This window comes from Cyprinodon tularosa, unplaced genomic scaffold, assembly GCF_016077235.1.
Source record: "Cyprinodon tularosa strain WSP-4 unplaced genomic scaffold, ASM1607723v1 ctg196, whole genome shotgun sequence".
In the NCBI taxonomy this organism is placed as follows: Eukaryota; Metazoa; Chordata; class Actinopteri; order Cyprinodontiformes; family Cyprinodontidae; genus Cyprinodon; species Cyprinodon tularosa.
Window position 1 is genome coordinate 837,827 of NW_024038715.1, and position 19,964 is coordinate 857,790.

General features: G+C 36.0%; 1 protein-coding gene across 3 annotated transcripts in view; it reads left to right on the forward strand.

Moving 5' to 3' along the window:
• LOC119782627 (rab GTPase-activating protein 1) overlaps positions 1–19,964 on the forward strand; it is a 95,943-nt gene that overhangs the window by 22,568 nt on the left and 53,411 nt on the right. For all 3 annotated transcript variants that reach the window (XM_038283655.1, XM_038283656.1, XM_038283657.1), the window contains 8 exons: positions 1,792–1,952; positions 3,172–3,282; positions 5,510–5,576; positions 5,657–5,759; positions 5,934–6,103; positions 8,782–8,950; positions 9,472–9,565; positions 11,882–12,032. In XM_038283655.1, the coding sequence (XP_038139583.1) occupies positions 1,792–1,952; positions 3,172–3,282; positions 5,510–5,576; positions 5,657–5,759; positions 5,934–6,103; positions 8,782–8,950; positions 9,472–9,565; positions 11,882–12,032 (1,026 nt within the window). The remainder of the gene's footprint in view (positions 1–1,791; positions 1,953–3,171; positions 3,283–5,509; positions 5,577–5,656; positions 5,760–5,933; positions 6,104–8,781; positions 8,951–9,471; positions 9,566–11,881; positions 12,033–19,964) is intronic.

A 19,964-nucleotide genomic window follows, 5' to 3' on the forward strand; every position in this document is an offset into this window, starting at 1 on the left:
AAATAAACAAAAGGGTCTTGTTATTTATGATAACAGCCATTGCCCCAAACCATTTCTCACTGTGCAAGCGCTTTGTAACTTAAGCACATTTCTTTGAAATGATCCTTTAGGTGCTGCGATCTTCTTTAACAAAGACACATCTGTCTGTAATGATCTACACTTACTGAGAGGAGAGGTACATTTAGATAAAGTGATTAAATTATCACTTCCTTCTTGGCTGTCTCTACCCCATTGTTATTTTGGAGATTTACCAGAACTCCTTCTGAGGGTTCTTGTAATCCAGTTTTCTCTGTTTTATGTTAAATACCCTTACATCTGCTGTCAGACACTTTCCAAAAAATATTCTGTATTAAAAAAAACAAAAAACTGCAGCACAGTTTGATATTTTTGCAGTTTTTTTTTTACTTTGAACTTAACATGGGCTGAGACAGGTGTTTGTAAAACCAATTTTCTATTCAATAAAAGTAATATTATAAATAATTAGGACTTCAGGCTGCTGCCAACACAAGTATTATTGGAGGGATGGTAGTTGGAAACATGAGTTATTTATTGCCTCTATTATCTGCAATAAAGCTTATAGTAAATGTTGGTATATTTATGTGGGGGAAAAGAAGTTATTCAGGAAAATGTGGGTTAAATAAATAATATCGGGGCAATGCCATCATTGCAATGTTTATAAGAGATATTAAAGCTCTTCCTGATATCATGCCATTTTTCTTCAGATGAAGATAAAATATTATTTTTTTTTTGATTGAATTTAGATCAGTTCGTTCTTTCTTTTTTTTTTCAAGCTCTACCGTTTGAATTATCTTAGCTCAGAGGAGTTTTATTCCAATGCTATAACTGAATGATTTTTTATTTAGAGCTGTTATCCCTACTTGATTAGGGATGAGAAAATGCGACTACATTTTTGGTCCTATTCAATTCAATTCAGTCTATTTATTCAGCGCTAGTTCACAAGACATGTCATCTTAAGCCACTTTATAGAGACAATTCAACCAGATCATACAGTCAAATTGATTCAAGGTTTTCTATCCAAGGAAAACTATTTGATAGCGACAGTGGAGAGGAAAAACCCACTTTTAACAGCAAGAAACCTCCAGCAGAACCAGGCCCGGTGTGAGCGGCCATCTTCCGAATTCTAAGAAGAAGGCTAACAATCTACTTTTTTTATATTTCCATATGATACAGGATGCTATTAATGTTAAAGCATATATTTTGCGGCCTGGTAACATAAAACAATTAAACAGGAAAGGCTTTTTTTGAAGTACCACTCTTACTCTGTTATCAAATTTTTTTGCTGGTTTTTCTATGAATTTACTGCTAAAACAATCCTTTCTCGAATCCTTGTTATATCAAATGAAGTTAACTTTCATGTGAGGTTTGGTAAAAGTTGTAGAGAGCCACATTGGAGGGAGGGTGAACAGACAGATACACACCTCTGAGCCAGACTACAGCAGTTCCAAGAATTGCACATTGCTCCATTCATTAGACCATCTTTCATGGAAAGTGAACACTCTCATGACAATTTACGTAAGCACTGTCTTAAATTTGTTTAGCCCCCAAGTGTAGCTAGTTACTTTAGTTTTACAATGCTGTGTATGTTTTGATGTTAGGAGCTCAAACTCTGTAATATTAAAACTGTATAACAATGAATGTGCTGCCTTGTTTTAAACCTGATCCTGTTGCATTTTACATTAGTGTGGATTGTATCTGAAATATTTGATTCCATTTCATTGCCCTTATATGGACCTGTTGTTAGTGGTTGATTGCATGTCTGTCGGCCTTTAGGTGAGCCGGATACTGTACAGCTTCGCCACAGCCTTTCGGAGGTCAGCTAAGAAGGTGCTGCTGTCTTCTCAGCAGAATGCCCCGCTCACACCAGACAGCGACTTGTTTACCTTCACTGTCAGTCTGGAGATCAGGGAGGATGATGGGAAGGGTACTTTCAGGTAAATCCACGTTTAGAATTCCTGTTTGTTATTTGCTCACACTATAATGTAGAGATGTATTCGTCCTTTGGTTGAAGATCCAAATCTTTTTATTTTTTGAGTAACTGGTCAAATGCTGAATAAAAGCAAACTTTTTTCCCCCTGTCTTTTAAATCAATTAAAGCTAAGGAATCCCAGCATGTTCAGGCTTAAATACTTTGACAGACAGCATGTGCATACATGCTTTGATCTTTAAATAGAGATAATTCTTTAATTCTTGACGCATGAAGGGATGGTTGCAGAGAGTAAAAAAAAAAAACACAACCTCCTTTTTTAATTAGTGTAGCAGAAAACAGTTTGTTTCCTTCATTTAACACATCATCTTTGACCTTTTGTTTTGTTATTTTTCGGAAATCTTACTCACTTCCATGTGTTTACAAAAAGCCTACTTGCTGGGATGGGAAAACAAAGCAAACAAAAATACACAGCTAATTTTAGCCTTCTCATTAGCTTTGGGTTCATTGCTATTAGTGACCTCCAAACGGGAAGCTTCAGCATTAAAGCTGATTTTTGTACATTATGAGTATTTCCTTGTTTAAATGCTGCCTGATGTGATACAGAATGGTGTGCAGAAACCGCAAAACACGGCATGTGGCTTATCTGCAGCATAGTGTCATTATTAGGCTGTTCAGTTTCGAGGCCCTGTGGATTAAAAATGTGCCTTAGTTGGAAAGCCTCTCCACAACCGATTTCTATGAGTCGTAATTCAAAAGGAGGCATGTTTTTATTATCAGAGTACATCCTGGAATTCACAGCCATATTGAAATATTTGCCATATATTTCAAAGAGATTTATATTGTTTCAACTTGGCTGAGTCAGATTTAGATTTTCTTTGGTATTTCCTCCAAAATTTATATCAGCGGGGGCTTGGAGAATGTTGACAACTGTTTCTGTCCAAAGCCTGGTTCTGGTCCAGATCCATAAATGAGCAGGAAAAGATTTAGAGCCGGACAATGATTAAGGCCTGTTTGAAAGTGGCTTTGATTTTGATTAATGAATCTATTTTGAACTTCACTTGCTTTAAAACAGCATAACCCCACTCAGACTAACCAGTTGTTCAGTAAGTTTATATACATTTAACTCGTTAACACGTTCATTTAACATTTTTTGAATAGTTGACATTGTAAATGTATGAAGAGTAACATTGTTGGAGCTGTTTGTTTTTCTCTTATATCCATAGTGCTGTTGCAAAAGACAAGGACAAACAAAGCTTCAAGCTTCGGGCTGGACTGGACAAGAAAATAGTTATTTACGTTCAGCAGACCTCCAACAAGGAGCTGGCAATCGAGAGGTAAAACACACCTCCAAACACTCACAGTGTCAGGCACTCAGTATGTATTGCCTACATTTAGTATCATTTATTCTCGATTTTCACGTTGTCACGTTTACGTACCTCAACAGTATGTAATATGGGCAACATCTTTATGAAGCAATAGTAAAAGGAATGGTTTGTCACATTTTCCTTTCTTAGTTTAAAGTGTGAAAAAGAGTATTTTTATTTAGCCAAACTCAGTCTTTGAATAGACCATTTTAACTTATTGCAACCTTTAAAGTTGTCCTTTTCATGTTGCATTTAAATGATTTAATAGACCATTGCAATAGAAGATTGCTCTTTGGACCCTCCTCTGTGGCCAAAAATTATAAATAAGTCAACAAATGGTTTTGTTATTAATAGTATAAAAGCAAATACAAATCTTAGAAGCTTTGGGGGATTTCTTAAAGAAATTAGAACTTTTCACAATAGAATGACATTAAATTTTTTTTCTTGTCATTGTCTTGGAAATTTGGTCCTTTTTTTGTGCTTTATTTTTTTTTTACACCATATAATATCTTATAGAAGGCAATCCATTTTAAAATCTAAATGTACAAAAAAAGTTGGTTGTTTGAAATGGCAGCAGATTTCCTGCAGCAGATATTTGACCAAAATAAGTGTTTTATTGAGAGTTCATGTAATGTTTGCAGCTCTAAACGCTTATTAGCTGTACCCAAATGACTCTTTGGATTTTAAAGATTGAAAATCTCTGATATGAATATTGGGGCTGAAAAAATGAATCCGATGAATGGTTATTGATTGATTATTGAAATAATCGTCAACTATTTTAGTAATCGATTAATCATTAAAAGGAGTCTAGAGACCCTAAAATATGCCTTTAGGTGACAGAGCAAGTAACTTACAGCAGTAATTATATAAAAATTGTAAGGAAAAATATATGAAAAGAAAAATATATGAAAAATATATGAAATTTTGCATTTAAAATGGAAATCATTTTCGTCTGTCAATCTGCTCTATCCAGAACTGCTCCGGTGGAAAAGTTTTAGTTTCACCTGGTTTGATTGAAAAAAAAGTCTTCTTTAAGGAACTGTTTACTATCCGATTATTAATAATCGACAGATTAATCGCTTTGCAAAATAATCGTTAGTTGCAGCCCTAATATATGTAGAATATCCTCTTTTCATTAATGATTACTAATGCTTCTCTTGCTGAACTTCTCAGTTAAGGTTTTTTATGAATTAGCAGAGTTTTCAGTTGATGTATCGCAAAAAATTCCTGCAAAAATAAATCCTGATTAAATATTGGTTGGCCCTGTATATAAATGTGTGAATATTTATTTAGCATTAAACACAGTTTTCATTTTTCCCAATTTTGTTCTTTTCACATTCTATGCGCTCACTTGTTCCCATAATGTTGGCAGAGGAAAATGAATAAGGAATGTCAGAATGCAGAGACTCTCTGGAGCCCCCATGAGTCAGTGGGGACATCTATTGTTTTCAAGTAGTTCCTTAACTGCTGCAGCTCTACTTTCTTTGTCCAGGGAATGCAAAAACACAAAACACCTCTGGGAGACTTAAGTCAATGTTTCTGCTCATGATTGACATCATACTGAAGTCTTTTTATTTAGTTACTTTTTAATGTTACTCAGGTTTTTAGGCTTCAGATAAATGTTTCTAACCAGGTCACACAGGAGAACCCAAGTTAAAGAAGTTCTGCAACAATTAAAAAACGGAGTAATAATTAGTCAAAAAGCAGGATATTCCTCTTTCTGGTCCATCTGCCACCTAAACTTAAACCAGATATCACTAAGCAAACGGTCGGCAGGTTATACTTGACAAACTTAGGACATCTTAACGTCTGTCCTGCGGTTTAAATGTTCCAGGGCAGCTGTAAATGTTGGAAGTTAGGCGGTTCTGTCTCACAGCCTCTCATTTTCATGCTTTAATAAATCTGTTAAATTGCAGCATCCCCAGTAGACCTCCATTTTCTGCTTGAGTTGTTATTGTTTCATAATGTCAGAGGAGGTGAGGACTAGAAGAATGTGTTTAGTCGTCTCCGTGACCTGGACTGTGTTAAAACCATTTGTTCAGGAAAATATTTCTTCTCTTTTATGTAACCTTTAAAAGAGTTATTATTACATGCCTCATTTTTTCTCTTTTTTCCTCCTTTGTGTTGTTTTTTCCCCTATGTAATCGTAATCTGGTCACAATTTTCCTCTAAATTTACTTGCCTATTTATTCTCCAGATGTTTTGGACTCCTGCTCAGCCCGGGGAGAAATGTCAAGAACAGCGACATGCACCTGCTGGACCTGGTGGGTGACTGTTTTTAGCTTCTTTTGTGAGTTGTGTGTCTGTGTATGTGCCAACTTGTTCCAGCTTTTGTACCAAACAGGAGTCAATGGGAAAAAGCTCAGATGGGAAGTCTTACATCATCACAGGAAGCTGGAACCCCAACACGCCTCAGTTTCAGGCTGTGAACGAGGAAACGCCCAAAGGTAAGAGCCAAAAATGCACTCTCAAGGTTTAGATAAGACCTACTTGTTCTTAAGCTTATGAAAAGGTTTGTATTTTGATAATGCGGTCATGTTTCTATTCCAATTGGTGAAATATGACCTGGAAGCAATCAGGGTGTCTCTAACTGGGGTTGACATTGCATTGGTTGTTTTTAGATAAGTTCATGTACATGACGACTGCAGTGGATCTGGTGATAACTGAGGTGGAGGAACCGGTCCGTTTTCTGCTGGAGACGAGGGTCAGAGTGTGTTCTCCAAACGACAGGCTCTTCTGGCCCTTTAGCAAGCGTAGCTACACTGAGACCTTCTACCTTAAACTACGACAGGTTTGTCTCTACAACCAGACCTTCATACAAAGAAAATCACTACTGATTAATTTATACTTCTTGTAAAAGGGATTTCGGAGGATTAGTATTCTTTCTTTTACTATTTTTTAATGAATATTAGGGCTGCAACAACGAATCGATAAAATCGATAAAAATCGACTTTTAAAAGCTTTGGCAACGAATTTTCTCATCGATTAGTTGTGTCGCGCGATTAATGCGTCATCCGTCGCCGCCGTCATCACATCCACTTGACTGAAACGGGGGAAGAAAAAAAAATTACGGCAGAGCGAGCCAGCGCTGCAGATGCGCAGTGTTGCCAACTCAGCGACTTTGTCGCTTTATTTAGCGACTTTTCAGACCCCTCCAGCGACTATTTTTTTTTAAAAAAGCGACCAGTGACAAATCTGGCGACTTTTTACGGTGTCACTGGCGTCTTTTGGAGACTCTTACGTGAAAGCATGTATCGTTCCTACTCTTGTCCTGCAGCAGCAGCTGCTGCCGTGAGGCGCCTCCCCCATCCCAACCCCGTTCTCCCGCAAGAATCCCTCACAGCGCTGCAGTCAGAGCCGCAGGATGTTTCAGCGTCCAGACTGCAAATGAAGCGCACATGTGCCGGGATTGACGCCGCAAATTGATCACAATAATTAAAATAGCCTTTATAAATAAATTAACTTGCAAATTATGAAGGCAGGCTTTTGAAGTTTAAATCTTCTGGCAAAGATAAAGTAAAGAAGATCCTGCAATTTATGGAAGTAAAGCATAAAATCCAGCAAGATCAGTAATATGTCAATTAATTATATTTGCCACATTCCCTTGTAAATATCTGTCTTTGGAGGATGTGTTTTTTAGCACCCCTAGTTCTCTCATTTTTATTCCAAATACAATTTATAATTTGAATCACAGGGCTATTTTTATCTCTATGGTTCAGTATTTTCTCAAGTAGCAACTTTAACTGCTATACTTTCCTGTCTTAAAAGGCAGAACTCTTCTAGTCTAAAAAAAACTCATTTGATGAAATGGGGGACCTATTGTTTGAGCCCCTTAGGGGCTTTTAAAAACAAAAATGCCTGTCTTTTTTTGCGCTTTATGAAACAAAGTACCCTATATTTTGTGGATGTACAGCTACATTTCTCATGTAAGTTTGCGTAGTTTTAACACAAACATTTATTTTTCATATTGCACCAGGACAGTTAATGAGCAACCTGTACTTGTGTGCTTGTTTGTTCTGTCTAAAATGTTTATTTTGGAATAAAGAGGTTAGTATAAAAAATATTTTTTGTCCGATTCATCGATTAATCGAAAAAATAATCGGCCGATTCATCGATTTTTAAAATAATCGTTAGTTGCAGCCCTAATGAATATTAATACATGTTTTTTATTTTTGATTAAACAGATATATATATATATATATATATATTGTGTTTTATTGAAAGTTCATGTAATATTTGCAACTCTAAACACTTACTAGCTTTACCCAAATGACTCTTTGGATTTTAAAGATTGAAGATCTCTGATATGAATATTAGGGCTGAAAAAATAAACCAGAATAATGGTGATTAATCGATTATTGAAAAAATCCCCAACTAATTTAGCTGGATTAATCATTAACTGGAGTATAGAGACTGTAGAACATGCCTTTAGCTGACAGAGCAACCCACTAGAGCAGTAATTATATCATATTTATTTATTGTAAAAAAAAGTATGTAAACATTTTGCATTGAAGATTTAAAAAAAATCAGTCTGTCAGTATGCTCTAAAAGTTTCTTTAAGTTTCACATGGTTTAATTTAGAAAAAAATCTTCTTTAAGGAACCTTTGGCTATCCGATTATTAATCGAAAAATGTATCGACAGATTAATCGATTTGTAAAATAATCATTAGTTGCAGCCCTAATGTATATATCTGTATGAGACCTGGTTTGACTGTATTAACAATAAGCTATAATATGATGACTTTGCTGTCCAGTTATTGTTTCTCCAACTTAAACCTCATTGCATTAAATACATTCTTGATGAGGGTGTCTTTAATATCAGTATATGGTATAATATTGGTTTAAATAAATGTGCCAGATGTGTCATGTTATAGGATGGCACTGTTACCTGCTTTGAGTATGCCAAATAAAATCTTCATTTTGTATGAACGAAAAATATTTGATCCTTGAAGGTGAAGCTAAGAGCTCATTAGAGGGACTGAGAGCAGAGGAGCCAAACAACGGAAATATAATTAGTGCATTTTTTGTTCCAATATCAGTGATGGAAAGCTTCTTTGTAGGGCCATTTTTGTAAATAATTAAATATACAACAGTATAAAAGACATAAATGGAGAGGATAGAAGTTATTTGTGATCTTTGCCTCTCCCTGACCAGCCATCAGCTTCACACCACAGGACCTAGTGGATTTTATTTATGAAAAATTAAAGCAACGTGTTAGTTTTCCACTGCAGATAAGATAATAGCTTCATTTGATCAGAGCATGATCCATTTTTGTTTGAATATGAGTTTCTTAAAAAGTTATGTACAATACAAATAATGGTGGGCTATACCTCTCTCTAATGAAAACTGGATCATGTCTGTTGAAAATACTTTACTGATTTAATCATTTAACTGCAAGATGGGTTGCAAAGGAAAAAAAGCAGCACATTATCTTTTCCCATTATTAATTCAATACTTTCTCTTCTCAGATGGAGCGAAAAGAACGAAAGAGTCCTTCCTCTGACACACTTTATGAGGTGGTGAGTTTGGAAAGTGAGACGGAGAGAGAAAAAAGAAAAACCACAGCTAGTCCTAGCATCCTCTCTTCTGGGCCCGGCACCATGGCTCCTTCGCCACCCGAGGATGATGAAGAGGAAGGTGATCAGACATCTTTCTGTTACAGAAAACTGAATCCAAGTAGGAGATGAATTTTTTAACACAAGAATGTCGGGAACCGCTAAGCCTTGACCTCATCTTATATATTATACAGAACTTCACTGAAGAATCAAACCTTCCTGTGAGGCAGCACCAAATTTAGACGGTTGTCTGGAGAGGAGTTGAAATCTAACAGAACTGTTTGTTCTGTATTGTCCTGGGTACATAACAGCCAGACAGGTTTTAGACAGGGACTTTTACTGGACTGTAAGAGTTAGAAAAACCAACAAAAGGACATAATTTGTCATACAGTAGGCTTATTTTGTATCTCTTGGTGCTATAACCATGACGTAACCTTTCTTTTTTTCTTTTCTACTTAATACCATACAATGTATCTTTAAAAATATTTTAAAAATAGTTGATAAAGCTCTGCTTAAAAATTTCGATTGTCAGATTTATATTGACTCCTCATATTTTTTTTTCATGACAAATTAATAATTGCTCCTTATTTGCTTTGTGTTCAGATAACGACGAGCCATTACTCAGTGGATCTGGGGACGTTTCAAAGGAGTGTGCAGAGAAGATCCTGGAGACGTGGGGAGACTTGTTGTCCAAATGGTGGGTATCTTTTCCCTTTTAAACATTCTTCTTTTACACTTGATTTTTCTGTATGGAATGCACATACTGTATTTTATTTGGACGATAAGATTCTCTTTTTACATGTTTTGCCCCGGGGCTGCGACCTATACTCAAGGACGTCCTTATAAATGAAAATATTCAGGTAGATTCTCAATTAATTTACACAATAAAACAATTTTCTGTGACAGAGTCGCTCCATGTTTCAAAAAGGCCCCCAGAAACGGGAATGAAATGCATCATGGGCACTGTAGTATAGCGGCTGCCCCATAGGTCATGCTCAGTCAGAATAAGAGCAGAATAAAATGAGAAATATAACATTACTGATAACTTAAGACGATGGAGAATCCCACCAAAAAAGGTTGCCCAAATTATTATATTTTTTTCTTTTTCACTCCTCATTGTGAACTTTTCTTTTCACACCTCTGCTAAGAGTTACTCGGCTCCATTACTTCCTCGTTTCCCTATTTCACCTATGCACAATGTCATACTTCTGGTCACGTTGGCTTATTGTGTTGAATACACAAAATGCTTTAGTTTACAAAAAATAAACTGAAAAATAAAGTTTGAAGCAGATAAATGTTATATAATAGCCCAACAGGGGAGCATAATTATGTGTGCAAACAGATTGAGCTATTGCCTCAGAAATTCATTAAGTCACAGTATGTGAAAAGAATTCAAACACCACTCATCATTTAAAGTACAAACTTTTGATCAGCTCTTACTTCTGTTTTTATCAGTAACTCAATTAACATTTAATTTTACTTTTTCTAATTTTCTTTTAGTTATTATGACTTAAGATTTAAAGTTTTTTTTTCTGTTAAAGGTGGTAAAATAAAACATGGCGCTGTGTGGATTTTTGTTTGGTCTCAGATGAAAATAAACCTGAAATTTGAAAAGGAATCATAAGACGAGAATCATATCAGCCCAACCCTTTGGGTTAGTTTATCATTATACTTTTTTTTTTTGGTTGTTCGTAAATAAACAGGCTGTGTTCTTGCAATGTGAGCTGAAGCAGGTCAGCAAGTCACAGAAAGGAGCTTTACAGTTTCTTTTTTTTTTTTTTTTATTCCCTGAGGACAAAAACCTGGCTGTGATTGCATCACATGCATGGACACGCTCAAATAAAAATTACCTTTGCTCTGTCTGTAGAAAATACCATGAGTTATGTAACGTGACCTCTTGAAAACAATAAAAGAAATTATGGAAGATGGGTAAAGGGATTCTGAGATTCCTGTGCTGTGAGAAAGCATTTGCCTCATTAAAGATTGTCTCCGTTTATGCTTTATTTTTTCTTTACACATAATTTAACAGCTTATATCTACTACTAATAATAATTATAAGCTGATGTGGTACATTTCACCACATTGTCTTTATTGGTGAATAATGATACATTTTATTTAACTGGAGCCTTAGAGAGTTTGATCCTTTTCAAACTAAAATATCAGTGACATTTTTCTCTTTTAGCTTCCTTCATGTTGTCAGCCAGGTTCTATTTTAGAGGTTTTGGTGAAAGAATTAGCAGGTGGAGGATTACTTTATCTCTGTAGAAAAGATTTGTTTGTACAACTGTTTCCCCTCAGTAATTGGAATCAGCATTTTAGAGCCTGTTTTTTTTCCTTAACTTACTATTATCTGGAATTAAAAAAATTATATGATGATCTTAAACATAAGCATGGCAAAAAAAAATAATAGGAAGCAGAGAAATGTCTTTGTCACAACACTGAGTTACAGCATTTCTAAATTGTTCCACATCTGCCTTAGAAAAAATGACTTCCTGGCATATAAAACATTTAAATGTGTTTTACAAGAAAGAAGCAAAACATTAAACTGTGCATCAGTTGATTTACCGCCTTTTATATTTATTGTTTTACTGCCGTTCCCATAAATGGTTGACTGGTGAAATAAAGCACAGCTACACTAAAGGGTAAATAAGGCACTGTCTTAAGTTGAATATTAGGGCCTACATGAGCAAAAAATAGCTTGTAGCTGTGTTAAATAATGTCTGTATCCAGGATTTACTGCATCCTTTAGCGGAATGTGAGAGCTCCTGCAGCTAAATCTTTCTTTATTTGTCTTGGGTTTCATAAGGATCCCTCACTCTTATAATCCTGTACATATAAACTGTCAGTGGAGATAAAACTCTATTCTATACGACCATGAAAAACACTTTAGTTTGCCCAAACAGCAACATAAGCATAGAATCTGCCAAACTAATTTGAAATGAGGAAAGAAGCAAAAAAGGCAAGTATGGTGGTTTAACATCATGGGTTTTTGTTTCCGTTTTCTCTCTTCTAGGCACATGAACCTGTCGGTGCGACCGAAACAGCTGCCAGCTTTGGTGCGGAGCGGCATCCCTGAGGCACTCCGTGGGGAGGTGTGGCAGCTCCTGGCAGGTTGCCATAACAACGACCACCTGGTAGAAGAATACCGAACTCTCATCACAAAGGTAGGACTACGCAGAGGAAATGTTGATAATTGGCACAACTTTGCACATAAGCTGCTTATTCTTTTTTTGTATGAAACGCATAATAAAATTGGGGTAAATGTTGAAGTTTTCCTATTCCAATGAGACTAACATTAGACTTGCTGGTCGAAATCAAGTTGTTTAACCTCAGACTGAGCAATCCATCTCAATGCTGGAGCATGGTGGTGGCAGCATCTTGCTTTGGTTTTGATTCAATGGGAGTTGATGGCAAGTTTCCAACTGAATGCTTCTATATGCTTAACTGGAGCTGGTGGTACTGGTTCTGAAAAAGAACTGGTGTGTTTCGCTAAATTATGACAGCCAAGTTGGATGCTCATGAATCAGATATTTTCCTAAACACATCTTTCATTTTTTTCTCTCTTTTTCACCATTTTGAAAACTGCTACTATTGTTCTTTGTAGCAGCCATCCTGATTTCTTTGTACTTATTTAGGAGCACACCTCAGGGTCCGCCAATGGCCATCTTTCATAAGATGTTTGTCTCACATGTTTTTTTAAACTTGTGATGTTCATGGTATTATGGATAAATGTGTCGGATCACCTTCTGTCCAGAACAGAAAAGCTTTTTCTTTGCTCAATGAAAATTCAAATTGTACTTTTTTCTGCAATATAGATATCACCTATGTACAAACAAGTAATTTTCCTAACTCTTCTTTTATGATTGTAAGGGGAGATTTGCGTTATTAGTCAGCTAGGGAAATCAGTTTTTCCTCTGCACTTGTCAATAATAGGGCTGATATTTCTGTTTAAGCTGAGGATCCCATTTTATGAAACGAGCCATGCTTTAAAAAAAAAAAAAGCTAATTTCAAACAGTTGAAACACAAAATCACTACAAACTCTTATATACAGGTGCTGGTCATAAAATTAGAATATCATGAAAAAGTAGATTGATTTCAGTAATTCCATTTAAAAAGTGAAACTTGTATATTATATTCATACATTACATACAAACTCATATATTTCAGATGTTTATTTTGTTTAATTTTGATGATTACAAATGACAACAAATGAAAATCTCAAATTCATCATATCAGAAAATTAGAATATTGTGAAAAAGTTCAAAATTGATGGCCCCTGGTGCCACACTCTAATCAGCTAATTAACTCAAACCACCTGCAAAAGCCTTTAAATGGTCTTTCAGTCTAGTTCTATAGGCTACACAATCATGGGGAAGACTGCTGACTTGACAGTTGTCCAAAAGACGACCATCGACACCTTGCACAAGGAGGGCAAGACACAAAAGGTCATCGCTAAAGAGGCTGGCTGTTCACAGAGCTCAGTGTCCAAGCACATTAATAGAGAGGCGAAGGGAAGGAAAAGATGTGGTCGAAAAAAGTGTACAAGCAAGAGAGATAACCGCACCCTGGAGAGGATTGTGAAACAAAACCCATTCAAAAATGTGGGGGAGATTCACAAAGAGTGGACTGCAGCTGGAGTGAGTGCTTCAAGAACCACCACACACAGACGTATGAAAGACATGGGTTTCTGCTGTCGCATTCCTTGTGTCAAGCCACTCTTGAACCACAGACAGCGTCAGAAGCGTCTTGCCTGGGCTAAAGAGAAACAGGACTGGACTGCTGGTGAGTGGTCCAAAGTCATGTTCTCTGATGAAAGTAAATTTTGCATTTCCTTTGGAAATCAAGGTCCCAGAGTCTGGAGGAAAAGAAGAGAGGCACTTCATCCACGTTGCTTGAAGTCCAGTGTAAAGTTTCCACAGTCAGTGATGGTTTGGGGTGCCATGTCATCTGCTGGTGTTGGTCCATTGTGTTTTCTGAGGTCCAGGGTCAACGCAGCCACATACCAGGAAGTTTTAGAGCACTTCATGCTTCCTGCAGCTGACCAATTTTTTGGAGATGCAGATTTCATTTTCCAACAGGACTTGGCACCTGCACACAGTGCCAAAGCTACCAGTACCTGGTTGAAGGACCATGGTATCCCTGTTCTTAATTGGCCAGCAAACTCTCCTGACCTTAACCCCATAGAAAATCTATGGGGTATTGTGAAGAAGAAGATGCAATACACCAGACCCAACAATTCAGAAGAGCTAAAAGCCACTATTACAGCAACCTGGGCTATCATAACACCTGAGCAGTGCCACAGACTGATCGACTCCATGCCACGCCGCATTGCTGCAGTAATACAGGCCAAAGGAGGCCCAACTAAATACTGAGTGCTGTACATGCTCATACTTTCCATGTTCATACTTTTCAGTTGGCCAACATTTCTATAAATCCTTTGTTTTTATTGGTCTTCAGTAATATTCTAATTTTCTGATATGATGAATTTGAGATTTTCATTTGTTGTCATTTGTAATCATCAAAATTAAACAAAATAAACATCTGAAATATATGAGTTTGTATGTAATGTATGAATATAATATACAAGTTTCACTTTTTAAATGGAATTACTGAAATCAATCTACTTTTTCATGATATTCTAATTTTATGACCAGCACCTGTAGAAGCAACTCTCCATAAAGCATTCCCAGGAGGTGACATCCAGGCCTTTCTAATTTCTTTCATTCCAATTCCTTCTCAGATCTTTTCTCATCACCGTATATCCATGAAGCATGTGCTTATATATCTGTTAAATGTTATTTAAGTACTGATCATCAGGGAAAAGTCAGTTATAAGGGAGTTTTTACAGCTAAATGTCACAGAAGTCCTGTTATTTTCCTCCAGGCATGGATGGTATGAAAGGAATCTCTTCTTTAAATTTGACTTCAATAACAGTGAATAGCCACTGGACAGAAGGCACCAAAGGAATTCATTACAGAGACTCTTAAGCATTCGAGATACGCACTTCAGCAGCAGACGTACTCAGTCGGATTTTTGTTTTTGTTTTGCTTGTTAACTTTGAACAAGAATGATAGAAAAGTGTAAACTTTTTCTGAGCGGCTGCCTTGTTTTCACTTTCTGCTTTCCTAACCTGGCCTGGTGTGAGCTTTTTGGTGCACATTGATAAGTAACTGATCTCTAGGCTTTATGTTACATACTTTATGAAAAAAGAAGGCGATATGCTGGTTAATATGTCATTTACCAACATGTTTGGTAAATAAAAAACTATGTAGATAATTGTACTGTATCGTACTATGGAAATATTACCTATTATCATATCAATATTTTTACAGCAGTAAATAATGTATTTTTCCTCTCTACTGCATACAATGGCTATACTGTTCTAATTTGCAACATGTGCTTTTATTGTTGAGCCTCGTCTTTGATTGTATCTCTTCGTTGCCTTCAGCCGGCTTTATGACCATCTTCCTCTGTTCAAATCTGATTTACCCTCATAGACAAAGAGGCAACTGATCTTTAACTGTGAACCCGTGGGTCCTTATTTAACCCCCTTTATATGACAGACATACTGTTATATGCTCACATTGAGTCTCACTTGAAATGCAGGGGATGTATAAAAGTTGTTTTAGAATAAATGCTGCTTTACTAAAGTAGAACTGTTTACACATTTGTGTGCAAAATATTTTTTTGTCTTAAGTAATCCAGCATGTCAGCTAAACTGAAAGGTAAGCTGTAGGTATTGTAGTTTATGTCTCACCTGCTGTTTCTCAGTAAATATTTCATATTTATTTGACTTGTGTCAAAAAATGTAAAGGTCTATTAGTCCTCCCTTCCTCTGATGCCTCCAATAAAATCCTACTGCTAAAACAAACTGCCTTTAGAAGAAATAGATGTTGGTGGTGGTGGCTGCATGTTAGTAGGATCTCATGTTGTGGTTCATATTACAGCTGCTCTCCGATTATCAGTGGGATGGAGCTGAAACAGGCATTTAGAATAGAACAGTTAAATCTAAATGAATAGGTTTATGTATTCTAGCTATTAAGAAAAAAATAGCTGTTTTTATTACTTTAAAGTCATTATTTTTTTGTTTGTTTTTAGGCCTTGCACTAAATAAAAACAGAATTCACCTTCGAGCAAAAGTTTTAAAGTTACATGTGACCAATTAAAAAAAAAAACATATAAAAAAGGGTTGCTTTTAAATGTACAAATGCTATGCTATTTGTGTGTCATGTTCCACCCTTTGGGGGAAATTGTCACCTTTAACAAGAAGGGAGAGACACAGTGGGCCTTCGCTAATGCTGGCTGTCCATAGAGTGCTTTTGGTTGAGTGGAAGGAAAAAGTTTGATTTAAAAACATGCTTCCTAAGCAAAATGATTTGCTGCCTTCAGATGATTCGGAGGTGTGTGACTGCATTTCTGCATGCCGTCGACCCACTTATGTTCAGTGCATGGCATATAAACCAGGCTTTCATGAAGGGTGTCAATGGCAGTATGTTGGACAAACTGCCAAGGCAGTTGTCTTTTACCACAAATTTACACTGTATCTGACTCCTGTCTGCTGCAAATGTTACAGCAAACACATACCTATTATGATCAATTTATTCTCTTTTCTGGAAACCGAATCCAGAGCTGATCACTCTACAGAATTTGCATCCCTCTAACAGGAAACTAAACAATCATGTCTGCATTTGCAAAGCAATTTACTAAGTTCTCAAAACGTAATGATTAAACCTTATTTGCACCAAAACAAGCAACAAACATAGCTCCTGTGCACTCCCTGCACTCGCCTGTTGTTGAATATAATTCCTCAAATCTTTTGGATACAAAAAAAAACAAAGCAAAAATGAAAGTACATAAATGGTTTTTAAACTCCATAGAATATGTTTTTTAGGTCCAACTTCTGCATTTAAATTAAGAACACAGTGGATACAATACTAGTAGAAATGTTCAAAACTGTACATTTCTTGCAATGCCACTAGAAATTGGTATTCACTATGAAACCTTATGCTAACGTGTACAAAAACCTTCTGTATGTGCTTTACATAACAGCAGAAACTTTGATTTTTCCAAAAAGTTATACTGTTACAGTTTTGATGTATGGAACAGTATTGCCACTTTGACCAAAACAACATTTTGTAAATGGGGACTATTAAGTAAAGTGACCAAAGTAGGTTAGACAATAATAAAATGGGTAAACTAATAGTTTTTAATGCCTTTTTTAAATAAAATTTCCATATATAGTCGTTGATCCGCAACAGCATACCTTTATTGTTGATTCAAATAAATGTTTTTTTTTTTTTTTTTTGTACAAGTTATCGAGCACGATGCCATGTCATTCAACTGTCATCTGCAACCAAATACCAATTGTCCAATGCTGTAATGCTGCATATAAACTTCTACACTCAACGTCTGCATAATGCACACAGAATGATGACAATGAAGAAAACTGTCTTCCTTTGGAAAAAAACTTTTCCACACGACATAGAACAAGTTTGGGAATACAGAGAGTTAAGACATGTTTTTAAGCTTGATTTTTATTCGCTTCATATGTGTAAATAAGAGTCTTGCATTGGTGTTTCAGTTCATTTCAGTTTATTTATATAGTGCCAATTCACAACATGTCATCTCAAGGAACTTTACAATTCACATGGTGTTGAATTTGAATTCAACACCATGTGGCTACAAGCTGTAGCTTTTATTAATGTCTAAGCTGTAAATCTTACATTGTATAGTTGTTTGACAGGTAAGTCCTGGCTGTAGGAGTAAACCCTGCATTATTGATGATTAGTAATGAAGTTATCTGAACAGTAATGATTCCAGCCATGCTCCCTCCCTCTTGCTTATTCCGTCAGGGCCGCAGAGGGGCCGGTACCTATCTATGGAGGAATATGGGCATAAGGCGGGGTACACCCTGGACAGGTCGCCAGTCTGTCACAACAGTGATTTGTTTATTAATTGTGCTCACCTAACTTTAGCAGAAGTATAAAATCCCACTCTGTTATATAGACTAACTCCTTACACATCATTGATTATTTATGTATATTCATGTCGAAATACGATTTGTTGTGCTACACAGTGGGATAAAGTTGCAGTTTGGCTGCCAGCTGTGTTAGGTCCCGGACGTCTTACATAAGGAGTCATAGTTCACACCGTGAATAGCTCTGACTTACTGATAGAAGTGATATGACATTATGATTTGTTTTTCTCCTGTTTTATAACTGTTTTTCCTTGCACCGTTTTCTATTCTTTTTGTCCATGTCATCCGTCTTTCTTGATGAGCTGCTTGTTTCGACTTCCATTCTCATCTCTCTACCCCCTCTTCCTTCCCTTCTTCTAGCCCTTTAGTCCTACTGTCATCTATTTTTAGCTCCTCGTGGAGCGCACTGAGGAGGTGCGTGAAAGCAGGGGAGAGTGTCTGGGTTGTTGGGGAGAAAGGTGCAGACGGAGGGAGTATGCAAGCATGCACGCTTGCATGTGTGTTCAAGGCTATCTGAGTTTTGTTTTAAGTCTACAACACACTATTTGAAATTTCCTTGCACGAGGCAAAATGTCTTCAGAAATTCTTAAGGGATGGGACACAGAAAGTGCTGCGCTAAATCTGACAGTAATTACTACTTGCTGTATTTGCTAAATTTGGCAAGTTCAGTGTAATCTGCTCATCATGTGAGCTAGAAGGGAGTGAGAGTAATTAGGCTCACAAATGTTCATTAGGCTCTAAGCAAAGCTGGTGATTTGCCCATGTGATTTAAAAAAAAGATCCTGCTGTGTTGAGAAATTGGTGATAAAATAATTAGATCATGCTCTGTCAGTGGGGCTCATCTTATTAGAGGAGCAACATAAATAAAATCAAGTGCACATTGATAGATTCAAAATATAGTTAAAATTTTGATCCACCTTAAACTCCTTAAATGCTCTTTTCCCCGAAATGGGACAGATTTTTCTTTTTTTTTCGTAGGTCATGTCTGAATGGTATTTAGTAGGTCAAGTACAACAGAAATCTGGAAAAAGATCCGTCCTTTAAATGCATTCAAAATAGGGTTGCAATTATTTTGCAAATCAATGAATCTGTTCTTTTTTTATTGATTAATGGATTAATAATCTGATTGCTAAAGGTTCCCAAAAGAAGATTTTTTAAAATGAAATTAAACCAGGTGATACTTAAACATTTCCACTAGTGGAGTTCTGGATGGTGCATATTGACGAAAGAAAAAGTTATTGTTTTTTTTCCTTCCATAAATGGAAAATGTTTATGTATTTTTTTACAATGTTGAAATGATTACTACTCTGTGTGTTGCTCTGTTAGCTAAAGGCATGTTTTACAGTCTATACTCTAACGATTAATCGATTACTCATTAGTTGACGATTCTTTCAGTAATAGATTAATCTGAATAATTTTTTTTACTTAAAAACAAAAAGAAGAAAAACATTATTTATATAGAAACTGTTTTATATTTGATTCGGTGACAAAATTCTGATCAGATTTAGGCTAACAAACTGGAATGAAAGAGCTATAGAAAATATACAAATGGATGATTTGCCTTTGAAAATCCACAATAAAATCTGTCTATAACAAACTTCTTAGTGATTTCAGTCTTTCTATCTCATCTATATAAAACTATTTTAATCATCTCTGGGCCCTCTGGATTTTTGTACTGCTTTTTGTCAAGCAAATGTGTTTTTTTTCTTTAAATGTTACTTCATTCTTTATATATTATTTATACGAAATGAGTGTATTTCCATATTGTTTTAGCACTTCATTCCCATGTGATACTGTAATTGAAATCACGAGTTTTAGTTAGAATGGCTGAAGCGTTTTGCCCTTAATTACAAAACATTAGCAGTGAACCTGTAGGCTACGGTGTTTGTTTTGTTTTAAGACTGTGTGAAAAAGTAGGATTAATTAAAAATTACATTCTTAGGTCCTGACCAAAGCAAATTACTTACCGTACCTAGTCAACATTATTATATGTATCTGCTTATCCGCTGTTGATTTCCGTGCAGCAATTGAAATGTTTTTACTGCTTTACATTTTTTTTTTTGCCAGTTCTGATTTTTAGCAGAATTATGCAGCTTTCTGTTTAAAGACTATTATGCA